The 24,177-nt window shown below is 35.7% G+C and overlaps 1 protein-coding gene across 5 annotated transcripts in view; it reads left to right on the top strand.

The window, feature by feature from the left end:
* Positions 1-22,924, top strand: part of MLIP (muscular LMNA interacting protein) — a 155,883-nt gene extending 132,959 nt beyond the window's left edge. For 3 of the 5 annotated variants that reach the window (XM_063632803.1, XM_063632804.1, XM_063632805.1), the window contains 2 exons: positions 14,011-14,064; positions 22,691-22,924. In XM_063632803.1, the coding sequence (XP_063488873.1) occupies positions 14,011-14,064; positions 22,691-22,858 (222 nt within the window). In that variant the 3' untranslated portion in view covers positions 22,859-22,924. Of the gene's footprint in view, positions 1-14,010; positions 14,065-22,591 lie in introns of all 5 variants that reach the window. The other 2 variants (XM_055263585.2, XM_063632806.1) reach the window with 2 other exon arrangements.
* The last annotated feature ends 1,253 nt before the right edge of the window (positions 22,925-24,177 follow it).

The following is a 24,177-nucleotide window of genomic DNA, read 5'->3' on the forward strand; positions in this document are numbered from 1 at the left end:
GGAACTCGGGAGTCTGGAAGTTGACAAAACACATTTATTCATTTCATAAAGATGTGCTGAATATCTGTTAGGTGCAAAGCATTGTGTTTGTGCTGGCCATGCACTGGAAAGCCAGCAGACAGAGACATGGGGGCCTTTTCAAGTCCTTATTTTCTACATAGGGAAAACAGAAATTAAAGAAGAAAAAAATTCAATGCTTAGTGATAACTGTTACAACTGCCATGCAAGAGACATTTGGGCAGGTATGAGTATATGTATCAGAGGTCCTGATCCAGTCTGATGAATCAGGAAAGACTTAATGAGAAAATGGTGTTGAATCTGAGGTCTGAAAAGAAATGAAGGCTGGGAGTGGGCTGGGCATTCCAGCTAGAGGGGGCAGCAAAAGGAACAGGGCAAACTTGAGAAAACGAAAGCAGGCCAGAGCATTGAAGAAGCAACTGGAATCAGAAACTATAATGTGAAGTTAGCATCAATTAAGATTACTAGATAGCTTCCACCTTCCTAAGCATAATGAGTTATCCGAACTGGGGGGAAAAAGCAGGGAGTGAGTTGAGAAGTCACTGAAATTTTATAAGGAGCATATTTAGAAAAAGTAGACAACATTCCACTTCACATGCAGCATTTTATTTAGATTTTAAAACAATCATAGGCCGGGCGCGGTGGCTCACGCTTGTAATCCCAGCACTTTGGGAGGCCGAGGCGGGCGGATCACGAGGTCAGGAGATGGAGACCACCATGAAACTCCGTCTCTACTAAAAATACAAAAAATTAGCCGGGAGTGGTGGTGGGCACCTGTAGTCCCAGCTACTCGGAGAGGCTGAGGCAGGAGAATGGCGTGAACCCGGGAGGCGGAGCTTGCAGTGAGCCGAGATTGCGCCACTGCACTCCAGCCTGGGCGACAGAGCAAGACTCCGTCTCAAAAAAAAAAAAAAAAAAAAAACATGAAGTAGGGTTTAGTTTATTTTTTCTTTTACATATGAAGAAACTGAAGCTCAGAAAGTATATATAATTTGTACAAAATTTTGCAGAATAGCTTAAAAGCTGATGCTTGATTAATTTTCTTTGAGACACCTCCCTAACGTCTATCAATAAAGCGGCATTACCACCTTCACCATCACCACCACCCGGGAATCACGCACAGGCTTCCATTTGGTCAAACGCAGCACCATGTATGTAAATCAGGTCTAGAACTAACTGCTGAGGCCATCTGACTTCCTTCAGTCTACAGATAAGAAAACTGAAGCCCAAAGATGCAAAGTGTCATACCCAAGGCCATGGCATGAGTTACTGGCAGAGCCTGGGCTTATGAATTCCAGAATGCTTTTCACATTTCATCTCCAGGCAACAACATTCTTTTGGCAGAACTTTCCACTTTGCAAAGGTTAGTGGCTAAGAGAACAACTAAACATCTAGTACTCTGACAAAATTGTATGAGGCAGCCACATTTATTGAAAAAAGTCATCTTGAATTTTGGAGGCAAAAACATCCCTCAAACCTCCTCATTAATAATGTTTGTTTATGTTCTAACTTTATGTGTGATTAGAAATATGTGTGAATAAACCAAGGTAATTTATTTTCAATCATCATAGAAATAAACAGCTTTGCTCTCAATTCTAAAACCTTTCTGACAAGCTTTAAAGATAATGGAGATTAGATAGCTCTCGAGATGATTTAAAATATAAAATATTTGAGATTGTTGGAATTGGAAAAAAGACTTTATCAAACATAAAATGGGTTTTTAAAAATGTTTTAAGATTTTTTAGGAAACCAAAACATGTACACTATTTGATGATGCCAAATTGTTTTCAAAATGAATGAATGTGTTTAATACATTCACAAAGAACATTCTGTTCAAAATGACTAAATGCAAATTAATTTGACTTTTAACATTAAAAAATGAACGTCAATGAGCAGATATTTTAAGATAAGTGGTTTTGCAAAATGAATTATCAATCATTTTTAGCTAGGTTCTCCACTAGAGGGCAAAAAGAGCATTTCAACAGAATACATGCCTTAATGACAGGCTGGAATCTGAAACTGGGCATGTTTCTGGTTATCTAATTACCAGTCTTAAAGTGTACTTAATTAATCATAAAACAGTTGACTTTTAAATTTTTTTCCAGGAAACTGAGAACAATCAATTTCTTTTTCATGTTTCTCTTTTTGGCTTAATCTTAGTAGCAAGAACACCTGCCCCGAGCTCATGTGTTGTCTGGCATTGGACATATAGTATCTAGCTGGAATTTTTCACTGTAACATTTTAAAATAAATCATTTAAGAAATTAGGAATTTGATAATTGGAAAGAGATGTATGGTTGCAGGTAGGCAGGATAACAGTTTTAGTGAAGAAAAGTATACTTTGAGAAACATGATTTTTAAAGCTCTTGTAAAATAACATGCTGGCCTTTGGAATTTACTGACTGTGCCTGTATTTTATGGACAGAGAGAAAATAAACTGCCATCCATTTGCACCTTGTTCTGATGGAGGCACTAAGGGATAATGAGCTCTCTGTATTTCACCACACACATCTGCCACCTGTCCCTTTTCCTTCATGTGATATTTTAAATCAGGTTCCTCAAAAGCCGACCCTGAGACAGGGGTTCAGATGTTGGTGATTTATTGAGGGAGGGTTCTTCAGAAAAGCTTCCTGTAAAGAAGGGAGTTGAATTCAAATAAGAGCTGAGCAAATGTGACTTCAGTTCAAGGCCAGCCTTGGCTTAATTCATAGGGAGAAGGCTCTAGAGAATAAATGGCAGAGTTATCCACACCTGATGCAAAGGAGCTACCCTTTTATGCCCTTTACCAGTCAGCCATTGGCTGTGGGCAGTAGGATGACAGAGAGTCAAGTAACTCAGGGTTAGGACAATTGTCTTAGCTGAGTGAATGCGCAGTAGAAGGAAGCAGCTGTGAGCCATGCATTATTAACCCTGAAATACAATGAAAACCAGGATAGAAGCATTTTATCTTTGCAAATTGAGTTTTAAAAATACATATTTTGTCTACTTTTGAACGTAATTGCTTGTCTAACCTTCTTGAAAAGCTATTATTTGTTTTTTAAAAAAGTTTTTTAGGTTGCACCACATGAAACTGCCATTATTCAGTAGCTTTTTACCTACACAAATATCAATTTTATCAGTTTCATATAGTTCAACCTAGTTGTCTCATTGCCTTAATGTATTTTGTGATCCTTTTACATATCCCATGCAACAAAATCTATTTTCATTATGTAATATTTGCACAGCCAAGGAGTCTCTTATTTTGAAACTTCAGGGCAAAATTTTTCTATGTTGCTTTATCTTGCTTAATGTGACCACTGTTTTACTCCTTTCGCCAAAATATGAGCATAAAATTCTTTCAGATTGCTAGATTTGTTGTTTACCGATGTGTGACTAATGAAAGCACAGCTCAGACATTTAACTTACAGCCATCAAATAATGATACCCACTCGCCTTCATATAAGACATATGTTCCATAAGTTCCGTGAATCAAATGGAAATCTCTTTGGGGGAACAAGAATATGACTGTGAGGGTGGGCCCTTCCTCAGGTTTTATAAAAATATTTATTTAGCTACCATTAGACATCAAACAATTTCTTAGCTTTATGAAGGCGTTCAAATGAAGTGTAAGACCACAACTTGCTTTCAAAGCATTAGAAGTCCAACACTGGAAAATCTTAATACTTTGAGGCTCTATTTTTAGGAATATATGTTTATGATAGTCATATTTTCTGGTTCATTGATTTTATTACCAGTATATAATATCTTTTTTTCTGTCCCTTATAGCATTTCTTCTTGAATTCCATTTTTAAGATAATAAAATTACTATTCAAGTTTTAGTTTGGTTCATATTGGAAAGACAGATCTTTTTCCTACTTTGATTTTCAAATTTGTATGACTTTTATTTGTGTGTATGTCTCTTGTTGTCCAGATATTTTCTGATCTTGATTTTTTTTATCTTGAGAGATTTCTCTTAATACCTGAGATTGTCTCCTTACATAACCTTAATTCTGCCATATTATCACATTTTTCGTAACTTATCTGTTATTTCTGCTTTTCAGTTTTTTATTGGAAAGGTGTAGTTTTAATTTACTGGTTTAAAATGTATTTAACCTTTTTTTGCTGTTGATGGTCCTTAAGGTCTGTATTCGTATTTATGTGCCTGTATCAATATCTGTATCTTCTTCTCGTAAGACAAGTCCATTTGGTCCCTTCTATTGCCTCCCATCACATGGATAGTGTTCAATTCTAGGTGTTTATTTCTGGCATATTGTGGTTATAGTTTCTCTCTTTCTTTTTCATAGTAATTCATGATTTGTTCTGTTTTGTTTTTATGGTAGCAACACGCTTAATCAGATTGCTTTATTACCCTTTCTTCCCATGTTTCCTGTGGCTTCCTCCTGTATGTCTTTCTCTTTTTATTTAAGTCTTTGACCCAAGAAAGTTTTTAAGACAGGTTTTTATTTAGCAAATATTCCAAGGCCTTGAATGCCTGAGAATATATTTTAATCATCCCATATTTGAATGAACTTTTAACAGTTTATAAAATCCCAGGTGATATCGTAGGCAAATTTGGCAGTACTATGAACATTTTTCTTCTAATTCTCAAAAGATCTCACTCTGGGATGGCTGAAACTGACTGACGGTGGAGAGTTTTCTTTAAGGGCTTCTTAACGATTGGTAAATACCTCATTTATTTTATCCTTTGAAATTTGAATAAAAAACCGTCATAAGTGTTAGTTTGTGGTTCTAGCAAGAACATGCTGGAAGTAAAAGAAGACAGATTCTCCAGAAGGAAGATTTTGGACTTCATCGGTTGGCTCAGGAATGGCCGCAATCTAAGACCAAGTTAGAGTGCCTGACAGGACCATATAGTTAGACCATGTAGGGCAAGAAGTGGAGGTGGAAGGAAAACACTGGGTGTACTGACAGTTTAAAGGCATTATACATAAAGGAGATGGTAAAAGGGTCAGAAAAAGCTTACATAATTTTGAAGTGTAGTTTGAAACAATGCATAGGAAGGTACGGGAATGGAGGAATGTGGCCCAATGCCAGGAAGATGGGGCTGGCAGGCACCATATAGAAAGAAACCCTTCTGTTACCTATAGACATACAGTCCTTAGCTCATCTGCCTGCCAACCAACCACACACCCTCTCCCTCCTCAACCAACTCTTGGCCCCCACATCCTTAGTGATGCTCTTGGGGATGTACTGTTAGAGGAGAGTGGAATGGGATCTTGTACGGGGTCTAAGGTGAGAGGGGATGGCTTGACCCTATCACGGTCATACCTATTTCTTTTCTTAAATACTCTTCCAAATCCTTGCAACACATCAATTGACATCTGTTGATATTACACCTGGGATCTGGGATAGATTTCCTGCAACTTAGAGGTAACTGGTGGCAAATTAGGAAGACCTTGGATGGGATTAACTTGGGGGCGGGATTCCAAAAATATTTATGAACTCAAGTGTATTAACACACAGCTGTTTATATTCTATTTTATGTCGCACTGGAATAAGAGGTACAATATTCCTTAAAATCTATAGAAGATAAAAAACGGAGAGAGAAAAATATTCCACCAATATTTTATTTTGTGAAGAAATAGACATTTGATTTATGATTGTACTAGACTGGTATGATATTGAAAACAATTGAAAATGATGTTTTGCCTATAGTACTAAGTAACGAAGTGTTCTCTTAAAGGATAGACAAAAAGAACAACAAATATGCTTCCTTGTCAATTCCAATTTCGACTTCTGGAATTCGTTTTGAGATCTGAAATGGTGTTAGAATACATGTTTTACTCTGTTTTCATTATAACCTGGGAGCTGTGCACTGAAAAAAGTGAATGGTGTAGTTAATCCCCTTAGGTAAGTGGTTTTCCAGTTGAGAAAGAAACAACTCTGGATGAAAAATGTAAGTCAACAATAGGATGTGGTATTTGTTTTTTTAACAGGCTGGACATACAATAATGAACAGACAAAAATTCCCTTACACTGATGTCTAGAAAGTGGTCTTTGGAAGAAGAAATTCTAACATGCCTTAAGTCTTTATCTCTTGGGATGGAAGAGGAAAGGCCAAGAATAAAAATAGTATAATTTGGGAGTTTTCAGTCATATTTCAGATCTATCACAAAGATCAGGACAGAAAATTCCTATGTTTTCTTATGAGTATTCTTAGAATTGAGACTCCAATATAACAATATTAATGACCAATATTCAGCAGTGAGTGTTTGGTGGGCTTATGAAACAATTAACATGCATTTCAACAGAATATATCAACCAACATGTATTATCAAGTGAGTATATAATAACCAAAAGAATACACAAAAGAACGTTGTGAAAGTTAATAGTTTGTGACAGTTCATACAAGGAATAAATAAGCAGAACTAAGAACCGATATTAAGGATTCCAGTTAAGATTGGGGAGTTCATTTTACCATCCCCATCGGAATAAATTCTACCTCAGCTATGGCTCAGTGCAGGAGATGCCATAAAGAAGACCTTTATTTCTGAGATAGCATCATTTATCAATCAATAGATTTTTTTGCTTAAGCATCATGGAACCAATGAATTATCCAAGTAAAAGAGGAACTGAAACTCATCTATTTAGGGCCCAGACTTTAAAGATGAAAAAACTAAAGCCCAGACACGAAGTGATTTTCCCCAGGTCACAAAGGGAATTAATTAGATAGACAAACTTGGGAACCTTTGGACATCACCACAAATATATGCTCTACTTTTAAATTCTGAAAATAAATATTTAAATCCTAAAAATAAATATTAATAAATGTTGTAATATATTTTTGATATTTGGTCTAATACAGATTAAATCTTTAAGACATATAGCCAATTCTTTTTTTGATATGAGAGGCATATTTCTAACTATCATTGAGAGGAGCTATTTCCCCATAGCACGTATTATCCACAGGCCTCAATAAAGAAAAAACTCAGAGCATTGCCTATGTTTTATTCCAGGGTATAGAATTGTGAGCAGTAAAACCAATCAACTAGTGTTTGGTGCACACTGCTAGGATATGATGAGACCTATTATCAAGAAGCTTGCAGTCTTTTGGGGAAATGAGGAAAACACACACACACACACACACACACACACACACACACATATATATATATATACACACAAACATATATATTATATGTTTATTTACTTTTAAGTTTGGGGGTCCATTTGCAGGTTTGTTACATAGGTAAATGTATGTTAAGGGGATTTGTCATACAGATTATTTCCTCAGCCAGGTATTAAGCCTAGTATTCATTAGTTGTTTTTCCTGACTGTCTCCATCCTCCCATCCTCCACCCTCTGATAGGCCCGTGTCTGTTCCCTTTTATGTGTCCATGTGCTCTCATCATTTAGCTCCCACTTACAAGTGAGAACATGCAGTATTTGGTTGTCTTTTCCTGTGTTATTTCACTAAGGATGATGCGTCCAACAATCACGTGATAAAAAGCCCAGCATCACTGATCATTAGAGAAATGCAAATCAAAACCACAATGAGATACCATCTTATACCAGTCAGAATGGGTATTATTAAAAAGTCAAAAAATAACAGATGCTGGCGAGGTTGTGGAGAAAAAGAAACACTTATACAGTGTTGGTGGGAGTGCAAATTAGTTCAACCATGTGGAAGACAGTGTGGAAATTCCTCAAAGACCTAGAGACACAAATACCTTTTGACCCAGCAACCTCATTACTGGGTATATACCCAAAGGAATATAAATCATTCTATTATGAAGACACATGCATGCGTGTGATCACTGCAGCACTATTCACAATAGCAAAGACATGGAATTAACCCAAATGCCCATCAATGATAGACTGGATGAAGAAAATTTGGTACATATACACCATGGAATACTACACAGTCATAAAAAGGAATGAGATCATGTCCTTTGCAGGAAAGCTCATATTTAACAGTTTTCATTCATTTAATAAGCACTTTCAAGGGTTTACAGATGACACTGAAGTGAAGTTGATGAACACAAATTCTTCATAGTAATTCTCTGTCCTCAGTTTCTGACATGACATCTCTCTCTCACTCATTTTACTCATCCACCTGAATTTTCTCCCTATTTTTCAATCAGCCCAATTGTGAGTAATTTCTTCTCAGCGACTAATTCCATATGCACTCATCATGCTTCTTATTCCTATGAGGTAGCATCCCCGAAATTTCAGCCCCTGGGAAAAATATGCCTTCATCCTTTTAGTTTAGGTTAGATTCATCTATTATGAACCCCTGTAAGACTCAGTACTTTTACTTCCTAACACATTATTTTGTGTTTGTACTTATATATTCCTGAGTATATAATTACTATCTGTCTCTCCTGCTAGACTGTAGTCTTCAAGGCAGGTGACAATGTCTGTTCACTGATTGTTATATCCCTAACATCTAGCCAAGTGCCTGACCTATTAGCAGGTACTTAATAATCAAATATGTGGTAAATGATCTAACTATACAACTCCAATGTATCTGAATTTGATTAGGACATTTTGAATATAGTTAATTTTAGTTGGAATAGATAAATATTTGAAACAAATTCATTTCATCAATTCACACAAAGATATTGGCAATGGCTTTACTATTCTACCTGTGGTAGCATCAGCACCAGCTGACAGCCTGTCATAAATGCAGAATCTCAGGCCCCTCTCCACACCTACCCTGCCAGAATCTGAGATTTACAATTTTCCTGGGTTCCTCTAGCGCACTGTGATATGTTGTAAATCAGGGATTAAAAACACAAATAACACAAATACTTTATTGGGCTAGGCATATCTCCAAAGTGAATGAAACAAGCCGGAGATATATATATATATATATATAAATATATATATAACACAATATATAGAATATAAAATATATATATTGTAAAATATATAATATAAAATATATATTATATAATGTATAATATAAAATATATATTATATAATATATAATATAAAATATATATTATATAATATATAATATAAAATATATTAATATATATTAATATATATAATATATATTAAAATATATATTATATATATATTATATTATATATTAAAATATAATATGTGTAACATATATAATATAAATATAATGTATATTATAATATATAATATAAATATAATGTATATTATAATATATAATATATAAATGTATAATATATATAATGATAATAAATATAACCTATAACATATTATCATGATATGTATATAATCATGATTATGTACATAATCATGATAATGGGTAACCTCTGACCTTTGGCCTCCTCATAGGAGTGGTGGGGACTATGTTTATATGAGATCTTTAGCTTCATCTAAAAGGCACAGGCTACTGTCCAGAGTCACAAAATTGCAAGGTTAGTGTTGAACAGATCAAGAGAAACCAGAAATACAAACCTGCATGTATAACCTGTGGACTTAAACACTGACTACTAAATTTAATTCTTTTTAAAGCAAAAGAAATATGAGGATCAAATAGAGCTCACTTGTGTGATAGCTCTACTTGAAGGATCTTCAGTTTTCAAAATCTCATACAAAGGATATCTTTTAGGCATTCAGTTAACACTTCCTAAGGCTTCACTAATTCAGAATTCTTTAATTTTACAAGTCAGAAAACTGTTTCTTTTCTGTAGCCATCGAATTCTTCCTTTCTTTTATTAATTTATTCATTCAATACTCATTCAGTGTCTACTCTGTGCTGGTTGGGTCCTATGCTAAGTACAGAACAACTAACAATGAGTTAGTTTTAGTTATTTATAATCTATGACTTCCAATGGTGTCTAGTCTCGTAATGACAACGTTATACTTATGAAACAGACAGTATTTGATGTGGGTATTGCTACAATAATTTGTAATGTCCGCTTTTGAGGGATGGTCTTGAGAAGGTTATGCTCTATTTTAGTAGTTCAGAAATCTAAGTGGAGAGACAGAAGCAGAAGGTACAGATAACTGAAGACAAATGGTGTGAAGGAGGTTGACAAGAGGATATGGTTGAACATAAAAGCAATCCCACAGAAGTGAATTCTGGATGGAATGTATGGCACCCGTGGTGATTTTAAAATGTTAAAACTTCCTGTAACACTCCCTCAGCTTCATAATTTCTGGCAGTCCAGAAAACATACTTTATCGCCACTCAAGAAGAGAGAACTGTTTCACAAAAGCTAAAGCTCTAAATTCCATTTCTTGTGTACATTAAAGACTTAATTAACTGATTTAACCACATTTTGCCTATTTTTTTCCAGTTGCTACATTCTCATTTCTTCAGTTGGTGTGAGGGGATTTTATCTCTTTGTGGGTGTGGTTTATATTACCTCAGAAGAGGCAGTGATATTTTTGAGAAAGCAGCATGCTAGTGACAAACACTTCACAAGGCTTTGTGTTAGTTTGGTGGCAGCTGTGACCGAAAGTGTAATAAAAAAATCAACTGAATGTTTTATTCAAATGTGTTTATCCAACAGTGGTGAGTGAACAAAGGTTGAGTTAATCTGTTATACGATATGTAGGACTGGATTTTCTATCCAGGATAAAAGTATGCTTTGTCTCAATTCTCTTGAATTTTCCATTTCATTCATCTTTCCATGTTAAATAATGCTCCAATGTTAATATTAGTAACGTTTTAGTTATTTTTTTCTTTGAGGCTACATAGTAGTTTGTTTTCCACAGTGTTTACCATCAAGTATGCCAGCTTGGATGACTCTCTCTGCCCTGTAATATTCATCTAGTCTGCATAGCAAGCCATTCACCTATGTAGAACTTTTTTTTTTTTTTTTTTTTTTTACATGGAGTATTGCTCTGTTGCCAAGGCTAGAGTCCAGTGGCATGATTTTGGCTCACTGCAACCTCCACTTCCTGGGTTCAAGCAATTCTCCTGCCTCAGCCCCCTGAGTAGCTGGGATTACAGACACACACCACCATGCCCAGCTAATTTTTGTATTTTTAGTAGCGACAGGGTTTTACCATGTTAGCCAGGCTGGTCTTAAACTCCTGATCTTGTGATCTACCCACCTAGGCCTTCCAAAGTGCTGGGATTGCAGGTGTGAGCCACCACACCCAGCCAGGACTTGTCTTCATGCTTAGTTTCACTGTTTCCATTCTGACTGGCAAAATTTTCATACTATGTATTATCGTCCTCCCCATTTGACATCTCTAGTCCTCATGCATTACAAAGCCTCTGCATTCGGCAGAGGTTTTAGCATTCAACATTTCTCTCTGTTCCCAGTTTTTCTTTCTTAATCGACAAAATAGCAACATATCTACCCTCTGCTTCTTTGCTCATCCTGGAAAGTAGGAAGGCTAGAATTACCCAGAAAACTTGAGTCTATTGTATTTTCTGAGATGATATTTTTATTAAAATCTTCTTTTTTTCTCTCTCCCTTCCTTCCTTCCTTCCTTCCTTCCTTCCTTCCTTCCTTCCTTCCTTCCTTCCTTCCTTCCTTCCCTCCCTTCCTCCGTTCCTTCCCTTCCTCCCTCCCTTCCTCCCCTCCCCCACTTTCCTGCCCTGCCGCCACGCCACATCTCTCATGCATTATTTAAGTATCTTCCAATTCACATATTTCCATATTTTGCACATCAGCCACAGTAACTTCTTTTGAAATGAGGAATCTGACCACATCACCACACATGTCCCCTACTTAAAGTACTTGAACAACTTCTCACTGCCTAAGATAATTAAGCTCAGACTCCTCCTCTGACATATAAGCTCCATTATACTGTGTCTCTTGTGTGGCCTTTCATAGCTATACCAGCCAGCCCTGAGATGCTCCTGGTCTCTGAATGGGACACCCTTGACTTCAGTGCCTGGCTTTTCCCTTTGCTATATGTCATACTCCATTCACTTCTCCTGTCTCTCTGTCTTCCCTGCTTCTTTTTCCTGCATATCTTCCCATGGGCATATTGCCACCTCACGCTTGCTTTGAGAGCACAGTCTCTGCACACTCTCAGGCTAGATTCCAGCATGGATGTTCCACTCACTAGTTTTGGGCCTTGAAGAAGTTATTCTACCTCTCAGTGCTTTAGTTTCCTCATATGTGAAACAGAGTATTTATTACTAGTGCTCACCTTATCAGGTTGTTGTGAAAACTAAATGAACAAACTCATATAAAGAATTTATTATGTGAGTATGTAATAAATTATTATGACTAAATCCATAAATCTTCACAACACATTAATATCACATTTTTAGTCAGCTTAAGAATAGTAAAAAGGCAAATCTACTGTGATAAAAGATCATAAACAGAAGAAAGCATTCCAAAGCTAAATATAAATGGTTTGAGGATTACCAATTCGTTAGGATCAGTCATTTTCTGTTCTCTTTCATTGATTAGGATAATCAACACATAGTTTTTGAAATTCAAGATTAAAATAAAATGGATTAAAATTACTGAATACCTGTATTAGAAAGGAAGAATGGAATATAACAGTAGGCATCACATAATGACTCAATTGCTTTTCTAATCTCAGTTGAATGCTTTATTGGGATATTACCAAGATTTTAAAATTTCAAGATGATTCTTCTTTTCTGTTTTGGGAGATTAGGAGGTTGGACGTTTGACATTGTACAAACTGTGATGATTCATATAGATACTGTACTACTTAACCTACTTATACCAATGACTGTGCTATTTCCAGGATAAATCACTTGGGTTTGAAGTTTGAAGCAGTACCTAGAGTCCGATCCTAAGCTATACTTAGGATCTCAGGAGACTCTGATGAACAGGAGAAAGTAGGTGTTTCCAGTTGCTTCCTGGAATGCTATTTAGATTTCTAGTTGGCTCTAGGGCCAGATCATGCTTCTATTTAAAGCAATGGTCTCAGGCAGCTAGAAGGAGTCCTGTTGCTATGATACCCAAAGGATTTTATAGTTGGGAACAGAGTGTAAGGGCTTGGAGTTAGTGAAGCTATAACTTTAAACAAAAACTGGCTCCATTCTTGAATGTCTGTTGGAACGAAGGGTAACCTGAGGAAATGTCAGGTGGGGACCTTCTTGGCCTCCCTAGCAGCCAAGGTTAGAGTCTTCCCCAGGGCAGGCTAAATTACTGGCCTCCTCCAAATTGCTCTGGGGATTTAAGAGCTGGTCTCTGTTCATAGACTTTTTGCCCAAAGCAAGACCCTGTTGAAAGTGAAAGGGGTCCAATCATTTCAATAGCCCTGGTTTGCTGAGAAGGATGGCAGAAATAAGAAATGTTCCTATCAAACTGGATCTGTGGAGATTCTAAAGCTGGAGCTAGGATAAATGTTTAATACCAAAAAAGGGTAAACAGATTTTATTACAAATGTTTGCTCTTCCCTTCTCTTTGTGTGTGTCTCTTAGGTTGTCTCTTTCTTGCATATCAATGACTTTCTTCTATCTTATGAAGTTTATGTGTAGCTCTCAGAATACCCACATAGTAATAAAAATTCCCACATAACAAAAGACCTTCTCTTCTGTTAAAGTGTCTCTGTGATATAAATTACATTATAATAACATCACCTGGTGAGATTGCAATGTTTATGAAGTCCGTGTGTATTGAGATTGTTAATAGTCACAATAAAGCACAATATTTTACATTTCCAATAAGTACTGCCTATAGATGCATCTACATTGACTGTGGGTCTGAACATGATTTGTTGCTGTTGCTTTGGAGCTTTCCAGTTAGAGGCCTGTTATGTGAGGGGTGAAGCATAAATTTAACTTTGTTTCCTCTCTGTGAAATCTCTTAGTGCATTTTGACGATTCCTTCATTACATACATAATTAATGAGGGCCTATGCTATATGCTAAGCACTGTTAGAGTTGATGTGTGACATAAAAATAAATAAGATGTGGTCTTGTACTCAAAGTACTCACCCTCTGCCAAAATATCTTCCTTTGTCTTTTAGTGACAATTGAATCTTAATGTTTATACTTGGTAGAATTCACTGTTATCTGCAATAAAATATTTATGTGATTGTCAATCTATTTAAATGAAATTTTAACACTTATTTTTTTCTCACTTCTACTCCTGATCATATCCTGGGCATCTTTTCTGTGAAGCTGAGTCATCCAATGGTGGCTATTCCTGAACATGAAGCTCTTGATTCCAAAGAGGTAAACGTAAGATAGGACTGGACGTCTAGTTATCCATTTCTGTGTGATCGTAGTAATAACCAATCTAATTTTTTTAATGTTAACAAAATTATGCTTTTATAAAAGAAGAAAGAATTATTACTAACTGTTTCAGTCTGTCGGTCACAAGGATTTGATAGTGAAATAAGTAAATTCTTGCTGCCTCTCAATGTAGAAGGTAGCAGTAGAGTTCCCCGTGTGTGATACCTGGACCACAAACCAACTCCTACCCCAAGTGCCTGTTTCGTGATTTCCTTTTTGGGTTCATATGTGAAATCACCATTGTATTCTTTCTCTAGAGGGTCAATGGATGTCCCATAATCCATATGGTGTGTTTTCAGGGTCAGAGTCACAGTATCTCATGGTATCTCAGTTTCAGTTCATAGGAAGATGAGTGCTAGGCTCACTGTGCACCCCCAACCCCACCTTCCCCAAGTGAATTTTATATATGGCATGCAGCTTTTAGACAAAGGTGTATCAGCTCAGTCATAGCCTCTGCATTTCATGTAAATGTTTATCTACTTTAATGTTTTGAGCTGATAAGTAAAAAGTAAATTCAAACAACTTTCTTTTTTTAAAAAAAAATGCTTTACCATAGAAACAAAGACAAAAATTCTGTAAAGAAATGTTATCATCATGGTTTACTTTTGTATTCATCAAGAGCAAAAATAACTGAACAGTGTTTTCTTCTTCTACATCCCCTCAGATAAAGTGGAAAATGGGAGAAAAAAAGTGATTTTAAAAAACTTATCTCTGAGAAGGGACTGGGTGAGCTCACACATTCCTTTAAAATACCCTCACAAAAGAAGTATGCTTAATTTTGAAGCCTCCAAGTTTAGGAAGAAACGAGCATAATATAAAAGAGAAGTAACAATAATAAAATTCCCTGTATAATTTGAATTTTCTTTTCCAAGCCATATTTTCCACAATTTAGGGCATATTATCTACTTTTCCTAAATTGGCATCCCTATTTCTGCAAAATTAAAAAGGTCTGTCATACTATAAGACTGTAACATTAGTCATTAAAATATAAAGTTGTGTTATGAATAGGTATGCATTTATATCCTTGACCACATCTCTGGTTACTTTTTAAGATAATATTGTAAAAATGGGATTATTGGTTTTATGATTACGAACATATGGGAGAGTCTCAACACATGTAGCCAAATTGCTGTTCTGGAAAGTTGTAGTAATTTACCATATGAGGAGTGTGTTATAATAATATCTGTCTCCATGCAGTCTTGGCAGCATTGAGAATTATTATAATTCCCAATTTATTGAGAGGTTACTATACATTAGAAACAGTGTTATGCACTTTGTTTTACTTAATTTTCACAAAACATTCTTAAGTTAAGTACTATTATTATTCTTTTTAGAGATGAGAAAACCAAAGCTGCAGGAACTTAATCTATTGCCTCAAGTCAAATAGCTAGGAATTGTCTCCACAATCAGAAATTGAATCCAAATCTGACAGCCTGCAGTCTGTGCCTCTTGGGCACTCTATTATTCTCTGTCTAGTGTCTAAATTAATCTAAATTAGGATTTTTAATTTAGATAAAGATATTTATCCAAATTTCCCTATTTTAATTTATATTTCTATCTATATAATCTAATTCTCTTTTAAAATCACATTTTAAAATACTTGCCAAATTTAAAGGGAAAGTAACTTTTTAATATTAATTTGCACGTTAAAATTCTGTATTTCTTCTGTTATTTTTGTCTTTTTAAATCTATTTTGTTTTTGCACCATCTTATGCATTTATTGGTATGGTAATATATTTTTGTTGAGTGGTAAACTCCCTTTTTATATATTACAGTTAATAACTTTTTGTCAAATGTGTTAGCTCTTTCAGTATGATGGTGGCAAATTGTGTAACAGTGAAAAATTAGAAAAATACATACGTCCAGAAATAGAAGAATGATTAAATAAATTTTGCACATTTCAGATGAATATAAAAAATGGGAAACTTTGTATTTCTTTCAAATACGATAATTTTGGTTCAAGTTCACATAGACTATATCTACACAATAAGAGTGTTCGTACACAAAAAGAGAAAATGAATTGGTAATTTGAATTACAAAAACAGTCAGTTCAGATAACAAATTGAGAACTACTGAATGTTAGGTAATGCAAAAGACTTTGTGAGCCAAAGAGAACGGTATAGATGTAGTATTTGCATTTTTTTTACACCAATTATCACAACCCTGGAGACAAAACTTAAAATTAAGATAGTGGATAAGATTGCCATAAAATGATTTTGATTCAGGTTTGGAATATATGAAAAATGACATTTAGAGTTTGAAGTTTAATATTTGTGAGAGACAGTAACTATTAGTAGTAAAAAAATGTAAATAATTAAGGAAAAGGCCATTTTGTGCTTCCAGTTTGCTGTATTTTACTTCTTAGTAATATTGGCACATTTTGGAGCAATTTAGCAACTTTTTACAACTTCTTATGATGTGTGGTCAGACTAATATTGACCAATATATTTCCCCCAAACCTTTTCTCTGTTATTTATTTACCTTCAACAACAACCAAGAAACATCAGTTTTATAAAGCAATTCTGTTCTTATGACTATATGACCTAAAGGAATAAACCATTTCAGTTACAAACCCAGTGCAAATAAAAAATTATGGAAGAGCCCTTGATGGTATCTCAGAATTTTCCTCTTGGTTTTTCTTTCATTTCCTAAAGACATTAGTTTGTCTTGCTTACTACCAGACTTGTCATTTCTTGAATCAAATCAGGCTATTTGTAGATACTACCTTTTTAAAATTAACTCAGTAATTCATTTAAATACAAACTGATGTTAGATATATCAGATTTGACTTACCCATTATTTTTATAACTCACATCATTTCTAAAGTTCATTTAAAAGGAACTAACTCAAAAAAAATTCCACTTAACATCTAGCTCAGTGGTTCTCAACCCTGGCTGAACATTAGACTCACCTGTAATTGACTTTCGAAACACACCAATGATAAATATACTTCCTTGTCATATGACAGGAATCCACTCCAGACAAATTAATAAATCAAGAAACTTTACAGGTGACAAAGGTATTTGTATGTTTTAAAATCTCTTCGGATTATTCAAATATGCATCAAAGGTTGAGATCTTCAAATTATAGTTCCTTTATTGGCAGTCTAGGAAGGCCAATCAAGTAAATTGGTCATTCAACCCTGAAAACCCAAAATAGAAAGTAAAAGTAGGAGGATCATGAAAGAATTTGTTCCAGTGAATGATTTCAATTACTAAAAACTTGGGTGACGACAAATTCCTGTCCAATGGCTTAAAGGAATAACATGTGCTTTAATTTGTGGTAGATTAATTTTGAGAGATCTGTTCTATGTTGAGATTCACTGTAATTTCATTAGTAAAATTTAATACTTTATTTTTGTTTGCTTTGACATTCCATATAAGGTTTGGAAATTGCTTAGGATGGGGCTGGCATAGCATTTGGTGCAAGCTGAGTCTGGAGGCTTAGTGTATTCCAAACAATGTTTTATTTGTACTTTAGATAGCACTTAAAATACACGGTCACTGATGAAACTCCATACAAGCAGATGAGATCTGTAAATAATTGATTTGACCATTGTGTCAGCTGATTTTCAAAGAATACTTTCATAGATTTTTGCTGTTCACACCAATGCAGTAATTTCTAAGAAGGTGAATATTCAACACCATACAGGCAGAGCATACTCATTGACTGAGATAAATGATTTCTGAATTGAGTTACTTAGAAGAAAATTAAATTCTAGTAGTGACAATTATTTTTTATTGTATTTCTCATCTTGTAAGTTCAGCAACTCTTTTATCCACAACCACTCCATAAACTACTTCTCCTTCTGCAGACTTATTTGTGAAAGTCATACTGCAGAATGAGATATAAACAGATTGCCCCTCTTTGTATTACCTGCTACATGCAGCCCTATGACTACTGCATTTTATTTTCAAATTGAAGATCAATTGATTTCCCAAAACATGATTAGATGCATTTGGTTCTGACCTTTCAGGTTCATTTGTTATTAACACAACTTGAGAGCTAATCATTCACTAGCTGCCCATAAAACACATACTAAGCAAATTCTTGTGTTTTCTTATTCCTTCTCTTTGCAGATTTTTGATAAACATTTAAGGGCTTACAAGATAACAATTCTGTTAGCAAGGTGACTATGACTGATTTGCCACTTTGGTGGTATATAAGCTTTCTGAGTTTATTTTATTTTGAATTTCAGAACCTCCACTGATGTCTAAGTTTCTAAGAGTATAAAGCAGCCATCCCATTCCTCTGACTTTATCCTCTGGATGAGAACATAGAAAAGAGAAAATAAATTACTTGCCCGTGGAAACCACTCTCATTTTCTGGTTTGATTCAAGGGTAAAAATAAAATTATCAAGAGAAAAAGGCCCACTCTATTCTTTTCAGGCAATTTTCCAAAACATTATTTCTCAAAATGAAGCTTTGATACATCTTGGATTGCTGAGAGTTGAAGGTTGTAATCTCAGGCAAGAATTTGGAATCTGGATATTATTACCTGTTGATTAAAAGAAGATTCCTATGCATTGATAGACAAATGGCTACAGGGCCAGGGTAAATTTGTCTTATAAAAATAAACACACCTGATACAGGTACCTGAGTAGATAGCCACCTTTCCCAGGCATCAGGTGAGCAGGGAAATAATAAAGGAAAGGATATTCCTATACTCAAATTTGATAGCAATGGACCCATCAAAATGACTTTCTTGTGTTGTAAGCCCCCAACCTGTGTTGGGGAAATGTAATTTAAAAGCAGAACAAAACAAAACCTTTCTGCTAACCCAGAAGTTCCCTTCACAAGGGCAGTAGAGAAAGAAAACCCTTTTTGTTATTGAATAACATTGAACCAGAATGTGATGTGCATCATAGGCAATCTGCTAAGAGGCTGCAAAGACAAGAAGAAATCTCACCCTTGGTATAGCCAAGGAGATAGACCCCATTATATACATATTCTCAAGATCAACAATAGTTAAGTTGGTCCTCAAGTAAGAAAAAAATGACAGCATCATTCATTATACATAGTTCATCCTAAAGTCACCTGGAATTTGGGATGACAATCTGTGTCTGGCTTTAGGCAAGGCAAAGTAAACTTCTCATATCTTTAGGACATGGGGTTGTTTTATAACTTTGAGCCAGGCTTGAGCTAAAGTTAGAGTCTTACCCTCCCTGGAAACTGGCAGATAGGGATGCTATCTCTCTTGGTTGTTTACATTTAAAGGAGGTGGTTCTCAAGTCCTTGAAAGAGACTTTTCAGGGCCTGACAAAAGGCCCACCTGTTTTCAAAAGAATTTATATACATTTTAAAGAGAGGAGAAAGTGCTTACAACGATGAGTTTCTAAAGTAAATGCTTTAAGAAAAAGAAGGAGGAGGGAAATCTCTCCCCTTATGCTCAGCAGCAAGAATTAAGCATTTCTTTTTGAATTTCCAATTGCTCTTACACTTGGCTGGCGAGAACCAGAATTAAAATCAGAGAGAGTCTGGTTCTGAAGTAGCCAATAAAAAGAAACAGGTCTCATTTATTTTTCTCTTTAGAAACTCAGTTAAATCTACTATAGGAGAAGTGGGTGTTTGACAATTTTGGGGTCTCTCCTTCAAAGTCATCTCAATAGATTAAAGTTGGGTTTGATATTGTAGTGAGTCATTGTCAAGTTGAGCAGAAGTCAGGAACTAAAAGGACTTACAACTCCTCTGTGTGGTGGCTTGGGAAGACTATTTCTAGTTTCCAAGAGAAACAAACAAAACACTAAGATCAGGGTTAATAATTATTTGGAGCTCACATCATCCATATGTCACGGGGTTTTGATCCCAGATTCAACATTGTACTCTCTAGAGTCTGTTGTACCTGCATCCTTTATCTATGAGGCTGCCTTTATAGGACCTTAATTACTGAACGTTTTATAGCTTCTGGCTTATAGATAATAAACTCTGATACCAGATTTTGTCTTTTTTCACCAAAGTCAATAGTTACATAAATGCACAAAACATTTGAAATCTTTCAGGAAAAAAAAAGAACATGCAGCATTTAATCATATTATGATACACATTTCTTGGAAATGGCTTTTTGTTCTCAATACATGCAGCCTGATTTCATATTCCCAAGAACACATATGTAGGTTATTTTATTTTCATTTTGCAGTAAAGAATATGCATATTTGGTTTTGCATTTAATGGGAATGAAAAACCAACTCACACAGCACATTCTTTTAAGAAATGCTTTCTGTAATATTGGCTTAATGTTTCACAAGAATATATTACCTATTACCCAAAGTTAACTCTGAATTTAAAAAAACCAAGATTTTGAGTTTCACTGTGTTCCAGAATTATGACTTCCAAAGCATTTTATATTTTCTTATATCCAAAATAAGTGTGTTGTTTCATTGGCAATATAATAAAATACTGAGCCTTAACTGCCAGCGTGCTAGTTGGATAATAGAATTGATTTATTTGTTGATGATTCTCACTTTTCTTACATGTTCACCTTTGTTATTCCCAAGTTTTTTAGCTCTTTATCTATACTGAGATTGGCAAAAAAAAAACAGGAAAAACTTCACAAAGTGTCTAAAATGATGGCTGTAGCTGTCATAGCATAGGCTGCTAAATTGTGGGGCCAAACATTTATTTGATCTGCTGGTGGGTTCGGGAAGAGCTGAGAAATAGTGCTAAGCTTGCTGGCATGGCATCAGAGGATGATCTGCCTATGGTGCTTCAGTCTGATTTAATGATTCCTATTATAATAAAATTTTATATTTGAGAGGGAACTTAGAAGGCATTTATTCCAATATTTTATTTAATGTTATAATCCCATCTACATCATATATGCTCATATATCTTCTATTGAACCTCTCCTGGTAATAGAGTTCACCATTTCACAAGCCAGACTCAGTATAGGTTTTAGTTTGACTAAGACAAACTAAGTAATGGCTATGTGAACAACAAAAGCAAATAAAACACGTGGAATAAGCTGGGGTTTAATTTGGAGCACTATGACCTTGGGTGTGATATTGAATCCTTCTGAGCTTCAATTTTATTCTTGGTAAAATGGAATCAAATGATTGTGAAGGTCTGCCTAAATGTATGTAAAGTGCTTAGCATATAAAATACATGGCACCTAAAAAGTATTAGCCAAATGATGATCATTTCTTTAAACCTCTCGTAAAATTAACTACTAAATGCTGGTACTTTAAGAAAAATCATATTGGTGCTTTCAGAAAAAGCAAAATAATGGTAATTTTTATTTGTCAGAAAAATTAATGAGGAGATGTACTTGAGTCATTTCCTCCCTTCATTCTAGGACTTCAGAGAATTCCAGATGATGAAAGCTACAGCTTACTTCGTACTTTTTGCCTGTTGATTTTCTATGGCCAGAACAAACCAGAGCAGTCATGAGCCACCCCTTTGTTAGTGCTTTTCATCTGCCTCCTTCTTCTAGTCTAAAATGTACTTTCTCATAATAATGCAGAATGTAACCGCGATTCACAATCCTGTTTAGCTGCTTGGCCAAGACATACACCTTGCACATAGGAGCCAGCTCTAAGTCACCCCTGCTTCTTCACCTCATGATCTGGCTGAGGGCAAAGCACAGACAGTTGCCTACAGAAAGGCAACTGACCTCCTTTATTTTCTACCAGGCATTTCAGAAGGCTCCCATGTTAGTCAGGAGTTGGAACCTGGAAATAGAAAGTTCTGGTCAGTTTCTCCATTGCTGTTATTCCATCACATTGTTCTATCAGAGACATGTCTTAGAACTTAGAACTATATTTCTCTTCTTGCTTCATCTCTCATGTTTTCTTTTATACTTTCTTTTGTATAATCTGCCTTCACAGTTGCCAATAGCCATCTTCCACTCAATTAAGTTTATCTTATCTGTTCCAGACAGTCCAACCCTATCACATAGGAACAGAGATTATTGGAATCACTCCTCTACCACAGAGCAAAATTGTAAGATCAAGCAAATCAATATACGAAAAAAAGCAAGAGGTTATTTGGTCTTGGTCTTTTGTAACGTTCCCTTTTGCAAAAGCTGGGACTTAATTCAATCCCTATTCAGTTTACCTCCTTGTTAGATGATGCATTTTAGGGAATGGTGCAGTCAATGCTAAAGTGAAGTTAAGTCATCAGCCAAGTCATGGAAGGGTGAGGGTGTGGGTGGGATATAACAGTGCTGTTCCTTAAGGCAGCCCCAGCCCCTCAAAACCATCATGGCACTTTGTAGGAGGCCAGAACTGCTCTGCTGAACTGCCAAGAGATTGGAGTCTGATGTAAAGGTACAGCTGTGTGTCTTTATTATGCCATTAATAGTGAAACAAGGAAGGATCTACTTAAGGAATAAAAATAAGCTTTTCCTATTGTAGTATAAACCTTTTTTTTTGTAGGAGATGCTATGCCCAAATATTAATGTATAATTTTCAGGTGTATAGTTTTAAATTTATTCATCTTAACCTGACTCCCATATTCTCTTATTTTACAGCAATGAAGTTGGAGCAGAGGCTGAAAACACAGGCTGCTGATGTTTTTTGGAATGCTGGTGCTAACCACTTGCTAGATTTAACTTTTTTTTTTTTTCCAGAATGAGTGCTCCCTTTATGAGCTGCAGTGCAGCAGAACCAAAAAAAGAGTTTGCTGCAATTATATAGCATCACAGTGCTCTGCTAACAGCCAGCAAAGGAGAGATTTACCCACAGCTTTTTGCACCACTGTTCAAGCCTTTAATGCCTTCTACTTAATATTAAGCTGACAGCAGTACTAACGTGCCCCTATATTTAGCAGCCAAATAAAGAAGAATCATGGGTAAATAGAAGAATGGCTGTGACTATTTTTCAATACAAATTTTATTTAATGCATACATTACTAACTGAGCAAGGTTTTTATTCCCCTTTTACTTCACTTTTTTACATGAAAAAAATCACAACTTTTAAAATAACTAATTAGCTTTCAGAAGATGCTGATATTCAGAGGTTCTCTGGTGAGATCTTGAACACGAGAAAGTTGGTATTTTGTATAACACACATTGCTTTCCTGTTCTGTTGGGATTCGGTGCTGCTGGGACAGACTATGTGCCAGGAGCAGCCTAGTGCTGATGAACATCGCGTTACTGGAGTGTCTGGGATACCACTGTCTCTCTGCCTGTCACCACATGATTCTTGTGAAGACTACTTTAGAGTTAGTTTGTATCCAAAATCCTGAGAGCAGCAGAGACCATAGAGCAAACCCATACTTAATGACAGTCCTGAGAGCCCCCTAGAGGCATACCATGTGCCCACCATGTTGGCCATCTTCAATTTATTTCCCAGTTGTCATCCTCAGCAGTCTGTCCCAGCCCCCTCTAAGTTATTTCCTTCTTCTGCTCATATGGGAAGCCTAGAATAACACACATTAAGAAAGAACAGCAGTCTGGACAGTGAGCCCCTGATGGTAAAGGAGTCTTGGGAAAACTGGCTTCATTCACTCTTTACACATTGTCCATGTTCTCTGTGGAGCCAGCTCTGAGCCACAGTGCCCCTAAACCAAGCTTCATCACCCAATACCATCACCCAAACTCAAGCAGGGAGAGTGACCTATAGAAGAGCAACTAGGCTCCTTCATTCTCCAATAGCCATTTTAGAATGTTCCAATTTCAGCTGTTATTTGACAACTGGAAATAAAAACTTCTCAACGTCTCCTTTGTTGGTGTTAGAGAAGCAAAGGAGGCTCAATAAAGCCCTCTGCTCATCTCTCCTTCCCCTCAAAAAAACCATTTATCCATCAACCTGCTAAATTGTGTGAAGCATCACTTTAGATTATTAATAATGATCTCTAACATTCACTGTGCTCTTATTATGAGCAATGCACCACACCAAGTGCTTTATATGAATTTAATTTAACCTCCACAGTGAGCCTGTAATGTTAGTAATATTATTATCCATATTTTATTTTTGTGAGAACAGGCTCCTCCAAATGGTTAAATTAAGCTAGTAAGTGGCAGCGGCAGAATTCAAGTCCAAGTAATCTGATTCTCAGATGAAGCCATTTACTCAATCATTTGCGTAGTTATTTACGCAGTCATTTTTGGATCTC

Source organism: Symphalangus syndactylus, chromosome 23 (assembly GCF_028878055.3).
Source record: "Symphalangus syndactylus isolate Jambi chromosome 23, NHGRI_mSymSyn1-v2.1_pri, whole genome shotgun sequence".
NCBI classification, from domain to species: Eukaryota; Metazoa; Chordata; class Mammalia; order Primates; family Hylobatidae; genus Symphalangus; species Symphalangus syndactylus.